Source organism: Sander lucioperca, chromosome 7, assembly GCF_008315115.2.
Source record: "Sander lucioperca isolate FBNREF2018 chromosome 7, SLUC_FBN_1.2, whole genome shotgun sequence".
Classification (NCBI taxonomy): domain Eukaryota; kingdom Metazoa; phylum Chordata; class Actinopteri; order Perciformes; family Percidae; genus Sander; species Sander lucioperca.
This window is the reverse complement of record NC_050179.1, coordinates 22,751,628-22,764,127: the sequence shown is the minus strand read 5'-3', so window position 1 is coordinate 22,764,127 and position 12,500 is coordinate 22,751,628. Positions and strand designations below refer to the sequence as shown.

The following is a 12,500-nucleotide window of genomic DNA, read 5'->3' as shown; positions in this document are numbered from 1 at the left end:
CATAGGTGCATGTCCACTGTGAGAGACATAATCTAAAAAAATAATCCAGAAATCACAATGTATGATTTTTTAACTATTTATTTGTATGATACAGCTGCAAATAAGTATTTGAACACCTGAGAAAATCAATGTTAATATTTGGTACAGTAGCCTTTGTTTGCAATTACAGAGGTCAAACGTTTCCTGTAGTTTTTCACCAGGTTAACACACTGCAGGAGGGATTTTGGCCCACTCCTCCACACAGATCTTCTCTAGATCAGTCAGGTTTCTGGGCTGTCGCTGAGAAACACGGAGTTTGAGCTCCCTCCAAAGATTCTCTATTGGGTTCAGGTCTGGAGACTGGCTAGGCCACGCCAGAACCTTGATATGCTTCTTACAGAGCCACTCCTTGGTTATCCTGGCTGTGTGCTTCGGGTCATTGTCATGTTGGAAGACCCAGCCTCGACCCATCTTCAATGCTCTAACTGAGGGAAGGAGGTTGTTCCCCAAAATCTCGCAATACATGGCCCCGGTCATCCTCTCCTTAATACAGTGCAGTCGCCCTGTCCCATGTGCAGAAAAACACCCACCTTGGAAACGGTGGTCCCAGCTCTTTTCAGGTCATTGACCAGCTCCTCCCGTGTAGTTCTGGGCTGATTTCTCACCTTTCTTAGGATCATTGAGACCCCACGAGGTGAGATCTTGCATGGAGCCCCAGTCTGAGGGAGATTGACAGTCATGTTTAGCTTCTTCCATTTTCTAATGATTGCTCCAACAGTGGACCTTTTTTCACCAAGCTGCTTGGCAATTTCCCCGTAGCCCTTTCCAGCCTTGTGGAGGTGTACAATTTAGTCTCAGAATCAGAAAAAGCTTTATTGCCAAGTACGTTTACACACACAAGGAATTTGTCCTGGTGCTGTAGGTGCATGTCACATTAAAGCAACACGCACAGACACACTGAGTCGCCATATATGCGGCGCCAAAACAACTCTCTCTTAACTCTCGCAGGGAGAATACAGCATCACATGAGGAGAGGAGAGGGGAAAAAAAAGCAACTCTCAGACTATCCTCATAAAGATAAGAACAGTGTGGGAACAGGAAAAAAAACACCTCAGCACATAGGCACACAAACAGTACATTTGCACTGCTTAACATAACATAAATGTACAGTTGCACATTTGGCTGCGAAGGCGTTGGACTGGGGAGAGGGTAGGATGGGGGAGTTTGGCCTGCTGAGAAACGCACAGCCCGGCAGTCCCACTATTGACCCAGTCTGCAGAATGTTATAGCGAAAACACAGCACGTTGCCATGGTGACACCCTTGAACAGTCCAGAACCGATACGACAATCAGCAGGCAGTGGGGAAGACGGGGGAGGAACCAAGAGCATCTCGCTTGCAGAGCCCCAACAGGGTGACTGTTTGTTCCAAGATACGGCCTTGGCAAGGCCGTTCAGGATAAGGGAGCCGAAAGATTAAATTTGTTTTGTCTACACGAATGGCTGCTCTAATTTAAACATTCATTCTATTATCCAACTACACACTGTTCAACTGGTCAATTTTTCTTTCCAAATCCATGACCTTCCTCATGATGGTATCCAAGCCGCGGGTCATTACCATGTTGTTTTCCATCACGCGATTAATAGTTCCAGTTTGCAAACTGATTGCTTTTCTGACAGCTTCAGTCAGGCCAGGCAGCTTCCTTGGGCTTTGGACAGCTACCAAAGTCTTTCCAATTCTTCGATAAACCAGAGCGAAGCATCCTCCAATCAGCAACATTCCAGTCATCAGGGTTCCAAATAGGTAGATATCCTCAACGTCCTCCACGGAAAGAGCAGAGAGACACACGACACGCCATTTCTCCCAGCCGTCCATCGTATACCCCGCAGCAAACGTCCCGTCAGGACATGCTGGCTCACCCGAACCAGTGCTCCTCCTCGAGAATACAGTGTCAATTGCGTTGAGAGACCAGTTAATCAATTCCATGATTTTTAGGTATTTGTAGAGCCTTGCAGGGAGAGTCTCTAAAAAGTTAACAGCAGACAACACAAGACAAGATAGCAAGCAGGGTAGGCCTGGGAGGGAGAAAAAGCGACCGCCTTCGCTGAGAGCTGGAAAGAGAAGTGTCTAGTGTCTTTGGACAGCTCTTTGGTCTTGGCCATGTTAGTAGTTGGATTCTTACTGACTGTATGGGGTGGACAGGTGTCTTTATGCAGCTAACGACCTCAAACAGGTGCATCTAATTTAGGATAATAAATGGAGTGGAGGTGGACATTTTAAAGGCAGACTAACAGGTCTTTGAGGGTCATGCACCTACAATGACAATTCTAAGTGGGAGAACTTGCAAAATAGCAGGGTGTTCAAATACTTATTTTCCTCACTGTATCACGCTATAATAAGACGACGACGACGACGCTATCAACACGTTGCAGATGCACGTAAATGCCTGACGACAGCGGAGGCGTCCTGTGGTGTGGGAACGACAGCGTTATATTTTGCTGGTAAATTAAATTCAAAAGTCTCTGGTCTCCTCGTTGGTCCACTTCCATCTGTCTTTGTTGATCCCCGCCATGTGTGAAACGGAGAGGAAATACTGGGCGGAAATGAACTACAACTTCTTCTTCTTTGTTTGGTGGCGGGTTGCAACCATAAAATGACCCAAAACTTAATCGCATCATTATTTATTCAGCAAATAACGTTTCCATCAGCGTTTATCACATCAGCTATATCGATCAAGAGCAGATCCGTATTTCCTTTGAGTCGATATTCATGAAATTCAATCTATTTTTCCATTCAATATCACTTAATTCAGATAAAAACGTGTGGATGGAAACATAGCTTCTGTAACCTGTCTGTCTCTCTAACCTGTCTGTCTCTCTAACCTGTCTGTCTCTCTTGCTCTGTAACCTGTCTGTCCTGCAACAGATCAGGTCACATTCTTCTGTCTGTCTAACCTGTCTGTCTGTCTCTGTAACCTGTCTCTCTAACCTGTCTGTCTGTCTCTCTCTCAGTGCTGAGTCCTCAGACGGTGGTGGAGCTCTTCTATCAGACTGTAGGCAGGAAGTTGATCATCTCCCAGATGTACAGCCAGCAGCAGCAGGGGAGCTCTCTGCTGCTCTGGACTCACAGCATCTCCAACGTGGTCAACCTGCTCGCTCAGCTGCTGTATCCTTTATAACACACACACAGAGACACACACACACACACACACACACACACACACACACACACACACAGAGAGACACACACACACACACACAGAGAGACACACACACACACAGAGACACACACACACACACACACACACACACACACACAAAAACATGACATCCTTCAGAATAAGTTGTTGGTTTGTCGTAGTACGACTTAGTTTTGTGTGAAACCGCTCAGTGAGCTTCAGTACCTCTCCCGTCTGTGTTGTCTTTGTGTGTCCTCGCGGTGTGTTGTGTAGTGTAGTGTGTTGTGTAGTGTGTTGTGTAGTGTGGTGTGTTGTGTAGTGTAGTGTGTTGTTGAGTCTTAACCGATGTGTCCCAGCTGGCCCAGTAACCCTGGTTTCCAGTTCCCTGAGTGTCTGATGGCCAACTGTCAGTACACACAGCTGCAGGTATGAATTCCCTTTATCTGTTAGCCTGGTCCTACCAGACTCTGGTCCACTAGCCTGGTCCTACCAGACTCTGGTCCACTAGCCTGGTCCTACCAGACTCTGGTCCACTAGCCTGGTCCTACCAGACTCTGGTCCATTAGCCTGGTCCTACCAGACTCTGGTCCTACCAGACTCTGGTCCACTAGCCTGGTCCTACCAGACTCTAGTACATGTCATGCGGAGCTTTGAGGGAAACGTTTGAGAATCTGTTTTAAACGTTACGTCTCTGCAGACATCCTAAATGTTGGTAAATCTGCAGCCTCTGATTGGAGGAGAGCTCACGCCCGCTGTCCTCTGTCCCCCCCGCAGGAGTACGTGCGTCTGATTGGTCCGTGGTGTCAGGTGAACATCGGCTCGTGTCGCTTCATGCTGGGTCAGTGTTACCTGGCCAACGGGGAGGGACAGAAGGTCAGTCACCTGATTATATCGCCACTTTAATCAGTCAGCTGTTTACGTCCCCTCATCTTCTTCTTCTGTTGGTGTTTCTTCAGGCTCTGCAGTGCTTCCAGGAAGCAGCGACCGAGGTGGAGAAGGAGGACTTCCTGTTGAGACTGACGGGCAGCGAGGACGAAGATGCTGCCTCCACGCCCAGATTACAGTACTACAACAAGGTATTACAATACTACAACAGGGTATTACAGAACTACAGTGAGGTATTACAGAACTACAACAAGGTATTACAGAACTAAAGCTAAAGTTGACTAAAACGAGGAATAAAAAATCATCTTTTGGAAATTGATCTTAATGCCTTAATTAGAAAAATGAGGAAAAATCCTTTAAGGACCCAATTACCTTAGTGAATGAATAATGTATCTTAAATACATGGTGTGTGTGTGTGTGTGTGTGTGTGTGTGTGTGTGTGTGTGTGTGTGTGTGTGTGTGTGTGTGTGTGTGTGTGTGTGTGTGTGTGTGTGTGTGTGTGTGTGTGTGTAGGTGCTGCGTCTCCTGGAGGATGTGGGTCTCCCTGAACTTGTCATCCAGTTGGCTTCTCTGGCGATCACAGAGGCTGCCAGCGACATCAACAGTCAGGTAACAGTCAGTAACAACGGTCAGGTAACAACGGTCAGGTAACAACGGTCAGGTAACAACGGTCAGGTAACAACAGTCAGGTAACAACAGTCAGGTAACAGTCAGTAACAACAGTCAGATAACAGTCAGGTAACAACAGTCAATTCAATTTCAATTCAATTTTATTTATAGTATCAAATCATAACAAGAGTTATCTCGAGACACCTTACAGATAGAGTAGGTCTAGACCACACTCTATAATTTACAAAGCCCCAACAATTCCAATAGTTCCCCCAAGAGCAAGCATTAGCAGTGGCTATTGCAACAGTGGCGAGGAAAAACTCCCTTTTAGGAAGAAACCTGGGCAGACCCAGACTCTTGGTGGGCGATGTCTGACGGTTGGGGTCAGGTAACAACGGTCAGGTAACAACGGTCAGGTAACAACGGTCAGGTAACAACAGTCAGTAACAACAGTCAGGTAACAGTCAGTAACAACAGTCAGATAACAACAGTCAGTAACAACAGTCAGTAACACATCAACAGTCAGTGACAACAGTCAGGTAAAAACAGTCAGTGACAACGGTCAGGTAAAAACAGTCAGTGACAACGGTCAGGTAAAAACAGTCAGTGACAACGGTCAGGTAAAAACAGTCAGTAACAACAGTCAGGTAAAAACAGTCAGGTAACAATAGTCCGGTAACAACAGTCAGTAACACATCAACAGTCAGTAACAACGGTCAGGTAAAAACAGTCAGTGACAACGGTCAGGTAACAACGGTCAGGGAACAACGGTCAGGGAACAACGGTCAGGGAACAACGGTCAGGGAACAACGGTCAGGTAACAACGGTCAGGTAACAACAGTCAGTAACAACAGTCAGGTAACAGTCAGTAACAACAGTCAGATAACAACAGTCAGTAACAACAGTCAGTAACACATCAACAGTCAGTGACAACAGTCAGGTAAAAACAGTCAGTGACAACGGTCAGGTAACAACGGTCAGGTAAAAACAGTCAGTGACAACGGTCAGGTAAAAACAGTCAGTGACAACGGTCAGGTAAAAACAGTCAGTAACAACAGTCAGGTAAAAACAGTCAGGTAACAATAGTCAGGTAACAACAGTCAGTAACACATCAACAGTCAGTAACAACGGTCAGGTAACAACAGTCAGTAACACATCAACAGTCAGTAACAACAGTCAGGTAACAACAGTCAGTAACACATCAACAGTCAGTAACAACGGTCAGGTAACAACAGTCAGTAACACATCAACAGTCAGTAACAACAGTCAGGTAACAACAGTCAGGTAAAAACAGTCAGTCAGGTAATAACAGTCAGTAACACATCAACAGTCAGTAACAACAGTCAGGTAACAACAGTCAGTAACACATCAACAGTCAGTAACAACAGTCAGGTAACAACAGTCAGTAACACATCAACAGTCAGTAACAACGGTCAGGTAAAAACAGTCAGTGACAACGGTCAGGTAAAAACAGTCAGTGACAACGGTCAGGTAAAAACAGTCAGGTAACAATGGTCAGGTAAAAACAGTCAGGTAACAACGGTCAGGTAAAAACAGTCAGGTAACAACGGTCAGGTAAAAACAGTCAGGTAACAACGGTCAGGTAACAACAGTCAGGTAACAACAGTCAGTAACAACAGTCAGGTAAAAACAGTCAGTGACAACGGTCAGGTAAAAACAGTCAGGTAACAACGGTCAGGTAAAAACAGTCAGGTAACAATAGTCAGGTAACAACAGTCAGTAACACATCAACAGTCAGTAACAACGGTCAGGTAAAAACAGTCAGTGACAACGGTCAGGTAAAAACAGTCAGTAACAACAGTCAGGTAAAAACAGTCAGGTAACAATAGTCAGGTAACAACAGTCAGTAACACATCAACAGTCAGTAACAACGGTCAGGTAACAACAGTCAGTAACACATCAACAGTCAGTAACAACAGTCAGGTAACAACAGTCAGTAACACATCAACAGTCAGTAACAACGGTCAGGTAACAACAGTCAGTAACACATCAACAGTCAGTAACAGTCAGGTAACAACAGTCAGTAACAACAGTCAGGTAAAAACAGTCAGTGACAACGGTCAGGTAAAAACAGTCAGTAACAACGGTCAGGTAAAAACAGTCAGGTAACAATAGTCAGGTAACAACAGTCAGTAACACATCAACAGTCAGTAACAACGGTCAGGTAATAACAGTCAGTAACACATCAACAGTCAGTAACAACAGTCAGGTAACAACAGTCAGTAACACATCAACAGTCAGTAACAACGGTCAGGTAAAAACAGTCAGTGACAACGGTCAGGTAAAAACAGTCAGTGACAACGGTCAGGTAAAAACAGTCAGGTAACAATGGTCAGGTAAAAACAGTCAGGTAACAACGGTCAGGTAAAAACAGTCAGGTAACAACGGTCAGGTAAAAACAGTCAGGTAACAACAGTCAGGTAACAACAGTCAGGTAAAAACAGTCAGTGACAACGGTCAGGTAAAAACAGTCAGGTAACAATAGTCAGGTAACAACAGTCAGTAACACATCAACAGTCAGTAACAACAGTCAGGTAACAACAGTCAGTAACAACAGTCAGGTAAAAACAGTCAGTGACAACGGTCAGGTAAAAACAGTCAGGTAACAACGGTCAGGTAAAAACAGTCAAGTAACAATAGTCAGGTAACAACAGTCAGTAACACATCAACAGTCAGTAACAACGGTCAGGTAACAACAGTCAGTAACACATCAACAGTCAGTAACAACAGTCAGGTAACAGTCAGTAACACATCAACAGTCAGTAACAACGGTCAGGTAAAAACAGTCAGTGACAACGGTCAGGTAAAAACAGTCAGTAACAACGGTCAGGTAAAAACAGTCAGGTAACAATAGTCAGGTAACAACAGTCAGTAACACATCAACAGTCAGTAACAACGGTCAGGTAACAACAGTCAGGTAAAAACAGTCAGGTAACAATAGTCAGGTAACAACAGTCAGTAACACATCAACAGTCAGTAACAACGGTCAGGTAACAACAGTCAGTAACACATCAACAGTCAGTAACAACAGTCAGGTAACAACAGTCAGTAACACATCAACAGTCAGTAACAACGGTCAGGTAACAACAGTCAGTAACACATCAACAGTCAGTAACAACAGTCAGGTAACAACAGTCAGTAACAACAGTCAGGTAAAAACAGTCAGTGACAACGGTCAGGTAATAACAGTCAGTAACACATCAACAGTCAGTAACAACAGTCAGGTAACAACAGTCAGTAACACATCAACAGTCAGTAACAACGGTCAGGTAAAAACAGTCAGTGACAACGGTCAGGTAAAAACAGTCAGTGACAACGGTCAGGTAAAAACAGTCAGGTAACAATGGTCAGGTAAAAACAGTCAGGTAACAACGGTCAGGTAAAAACAGTCAGGTAACAACGGTCAGGTAAAAACAGTCAGGTAACAACGGTCAGGTAACAACAGTCAGGTAACAACAGTCAGGTAAAAACAGTCAGTGACAACGGTCAGGTAAAAACAGTCAGGTAACAACGGTCAGGTAAAAACAGTCAGGTAACAATAGTCAGGTAACAACAGTCAGTAACACATCAACAGTCAGTAACAACAGTCAGGTAACAACAGTCAGTAACAACAGTCAGGTAAAAACAGTCAGTGACAACGGTCAGGTAAAAACAGTCAGGTAACAACGGTCAGGTAAAAACAGTCAAGTAACAATAGTCAGGTAACAACAGTCAGTAACACATCAACAGTCAGTAACAACGGTCAGGTAACAACAGTCAGTAACACATCAACAGTCAGTAACAACAGTCAGGTAACAGTCAGTAACACATCAACAGTCAGTAACAACGGTCAGGTAAAAACAGTCAGTGACAACGGTCAGGTAAAAACAGTCAGTAACAACGGTCAGGTAAAAACAGTCAGGTAACAATAGTCAGGTAACAACAGTCAGTAACACATCAACAGTCAGTAACAACGGTCAGGTAACAACGGTCAGGTAAAAACAGTCAGGTAACAACGGTCAGGTAAAAACAGTCAGGTAACAACGGTCAGGTAACAACGGTCAGGTAACAACGGTCAGGTAACAACAGTCAGTAACAACAGTCAGTAACAACAGTCAGGTAAAAACAGTCAGGTAACAACAGTCAGTAACACATCAACAGTCAGTAACAACAGTCAGGTAACAACAGTCAGTAACAACAGTCAGGTAAAAACAGTCAGTGACAACGGTCAGGTAACAACAGTCAGGTAACAGTCAGTAACACATCAACAGTCAGTAACAACAGTCAGGTAACAACAGTCAGTAACAACAGTCAGGTAACAGTCAGTAACACATCAACAGTCAGTAACAACAGGCAGGTAAAAACAGTCAGTGACAACGGTCAGGTAAAAACAGTCAGGTAACAACGGTCAGGTAAAAACAGTCAGGTAACAATAGTCAGGTAACAACAGTCAGTAACACATCAACAGTCAGTAACAACGGTCAGGTAACAACAGTCAGTAACACATCAACAGTCAGTAACAACAGTCAGGTAACAACAGTCAGTAACACATCAACAGTCAGTAACAACGGTCAGGTAAAAACAGTCAGTGACAACGGTCAGGTAAAAACAGTCAGGTAACAATAGTCAGGTAACAACAGTCAGTAACACATCAACAGTCAGTAACAACGGTCAGGTAACAACAGTCAGTAACACATCAACAGTCAGTAACAACGGTCAGGTAACAACAGTCAGTAACACATCAACAGTCAGTAACAACAGTCAGGTAACAACAGTCAGTAACACATCAACAGTCAGTAACAACGGTCAGGTAAAAACAGTCAGTGACAACGGTCAGGTAACAACAGTCAGGTAACAACAGTCAGGTAACAACGGTCAGGTAACAACGGTCAGGTAACAACAGTCAGGTAACAACAGTCAGGTAACAACGGTCAGGTAACAACGGTCAGGTAACAACAGTCAGGGACAACGGTCAGGTAACAACGGTCAGGTAACAACGGTCAGGTAACAACAGTCAGTAACACATCAACAGTCAGTAACAACGGTCAGGTAACAACAGTCAGTAACACATCAACAGTCAGTAACAACGGTCAGGTAACAACAGTCAGTAACACATCAACAGTCAGTAACAACAGTCAGGTAACAACAGTCAGTAACACATCAACAGTCAGTAACAACGGTCAGGTAAAAACAGTCAGTGACAACGGTCAGGTAACAACGGTCAGGTAACAACGGTCAGGTAACAACGGTCAGGTAACAACAGTCAGGTAACAACAGTCAGGGACAACGGTCAGGTAACAACGGTCAGGTAACAACGGTCAGGTAACAACAGTCAGTGACAACGGTCAGGTAACAACGGTCAGGTAACAACGGTCAGGTAACAACGGTCAGGTAACAACAGTCAGGTAACAACAGTCAGGTAACAACAGTCAGGTAACAACAGTCAGGGACAACGGTCAGGTAACAACGGTCAGGTAACAACGGTCAGGTAACAACAGTCAGTGACAACGGTCAGGTAACAACAGTCAGTAACAACGGTCAGGTAACAACAGTCAGTGACAACGGTCAGGTAACAACGGTCAGGTAAAAACAGTCAGGTAACAACGGTCAGGTAACAACAGTCAGTAACACATATATATAAAATATTATATAATTATACTATATAATGTGTACATGTTTGTGTTCAGGGGGCTCTGTGTAGTAATATATAATTATACTTTATAATGAGTACATGTTTGTGTTCTGGCGGCTCTATGTAGTAATATATAATAATATATAATTATACTATATAATGAGTACATGTTTGTGTTCAGGCGGCTCTGTGGACTCGGATCTTCAAACATCACCTGGACCTGGGACACAACGCTGAAGCTTACGAAGCGCTCACACAGAACCCTGACTGCAGCATGTACGTACAAATACACACATTATACTACATTAATATACAGAACCCTGACTGCAGCATGTACGTACAAATACACACATTATACTACATTAATATACAGAACCCTGACTGCAGCATGTACGTACAAATACACACATTGTACTACATTAATATACAGAACCCTGACTGCAGCATGTATGTACAAATACACACATACCGTATTAATACACAGAACCCTGACTACAACATGTACATATACACAGATTTATATTTATACTAATAAACTGTATAACTGTATACATACATATTGTAAAGACACTTTGATTCCGGTTCCTGAACGATACCTGTTTTATAAAACAAAAAGAAATGACAACATTACGGCTGAAATCTTTGTGTTTTTGTTCAACTTGTACTAGTTCACGATGAATACAATAAGTATTAAGAGTATTAACGGTGGTGGTTGTTTCCCAGGCAACTGGATTGTCTCCGTCAGCTGGTGGTGGTTCTGTGTGAACGCTCTCAGCTCCAGGATTTAGTCCAGTTCTCCTACGTCAACCTGCACGACCAGGTAATACCCAGACCCATTACCACTAACCTGTTCTACCAGGTAATACCCCGATCCATTACCACTAACCTGTTCTACCAGGTAATACTCTGATCCATTACCACTAACCTGTTCTACCAGGTAATACTCTGATCCATTTTCACTAACCTGTTCTACCAGGTAATACTCTGATCCATTACCACTAACCTGTTCTACCAGGTAATACTCTGATCCATTTTCACTAACCTGTTCTACCAGGTAATACCCTGACCCATTACCACTAACCTGTTCTACCAGGTAATACCCTGATCCATAATGTGCTGTGTCTTGGTCAGGTGGTCGGTATCATCGAGTCTCGGGCCAGAAGTCTGGATCTGCTGAGTCATAATTACTACGAGCTGCTGTACGCCTTCCACATCAACAGACACAACTACAGGAAAGGTACAGACAACTACAGACACAAACACATCAACAGACACAGCTACAGGAAAGGTACAGACAGACACAGCTAGAGACACAGACTCAAGTACAGGTCACTGCAGACACAAATACATCAACAGACACAACTACAGGAAAGGTACAGACAACTACAGACACATCAACATACACAACTACAGGAAAGGTACAGGCCACTGCAGACACAAATACATCAACAGACACAACTACAGGAAATGTACAGACCACTATAAACACAAATACATCAACAGACACAACTACAGGAAAGCTACAGACAGATACAGCTACAGACACAGCTAGAGACACAGACTCAACTACAGGAAAGGTACAGACAACTACAGACACAAATGCATCAACAGACACAACTACAGGAAAGGTACAGACAACTACAGGCACGACTAACCCTAACCCAGGAAAGGTAGTGCTACAGATATAACTGTTGTGTTTATTACTGTGTTGTGTGTGTGTGTATATATATATATATATATATGTGTATGTATATGTATATATATATATATATATATATATATATATATATATATATATATATATATATCTATATATATATATATATATATATATATATATATATGTATGTATATGTGTATGTATATGTATGTATATATATATATATATATATATATGTGTGTGTGTGTGTGTGTGTGTGTGTGTGTGTGTGTATAACTGTTGTTTATAACTGTGTGTGTGTGTGTGTGTGTGTGTGTGTGTGTTCAGCGGGGACGGTGATGTTTGAGTTGGGGATGCGTCTGGGCAGAGAGGTGCGGACTCGGCTGGGTCTCCAGAAACAGGTCAACTGTTACCTGGCTGCTCTCAACTGTCTCCGCCTCATCAGACCTGAATATGCCTGGATCGTCCAGCCAGCTGCTGGAGCCACGGTAACACACACACACACACACACACACACACACACAGATACATACTCACACACACACATATACACACACAG

The 12,500-nt window shown here is 43.5% G+C and overlaps 1 protein-coding gene across 1 annotated transcript in view; it reads left to right on the top strand.

The window, feature by feature from the left end:
* Window positions 1-12,500, top strand: part of nup160 (nucleoporin 160) — a 36,517-nt gene that overhangs the window by 17,570 nt on the left and 6,447 nt on the right. The window contains exons 18-26 of the mRNA XM_031316243.2: window positions 2,989-3,142; window positions 3,512-3,581; window positions 3,930-4,028; window positions 4,112-4,231; window positions 4,554-4,649; window positions 10,463-10,557; window positions 11,005-11,101; window positions 11,413-11,518; window positions 12,269-12,429. Of these exons, the coding sequence (XP_031172103.2) occupies window positions 2,989-3,142; window positions 3,512-3,581; window positions 3,930-4,028; window positions 4,112-4,231; window positions 4,554-4,649; window positions 10,463-10,557; window positions 11,005-11,101; window positions 11,413-11,518; window positions 12,269-12,429 (998 nt within the window). The remainder of the gene's footprint in view (window positions 1-2,988; window positions 3,143-3,511; window positions 3,582-3,929; window positions 4,029-4,111; window positions 4,232-4,553; window positions 4,650-10,462; window positions 10,558-11,004; window positions 11,102-11,412; window positions 11,519-12,268; window positions 12,430-12,500) is intronic.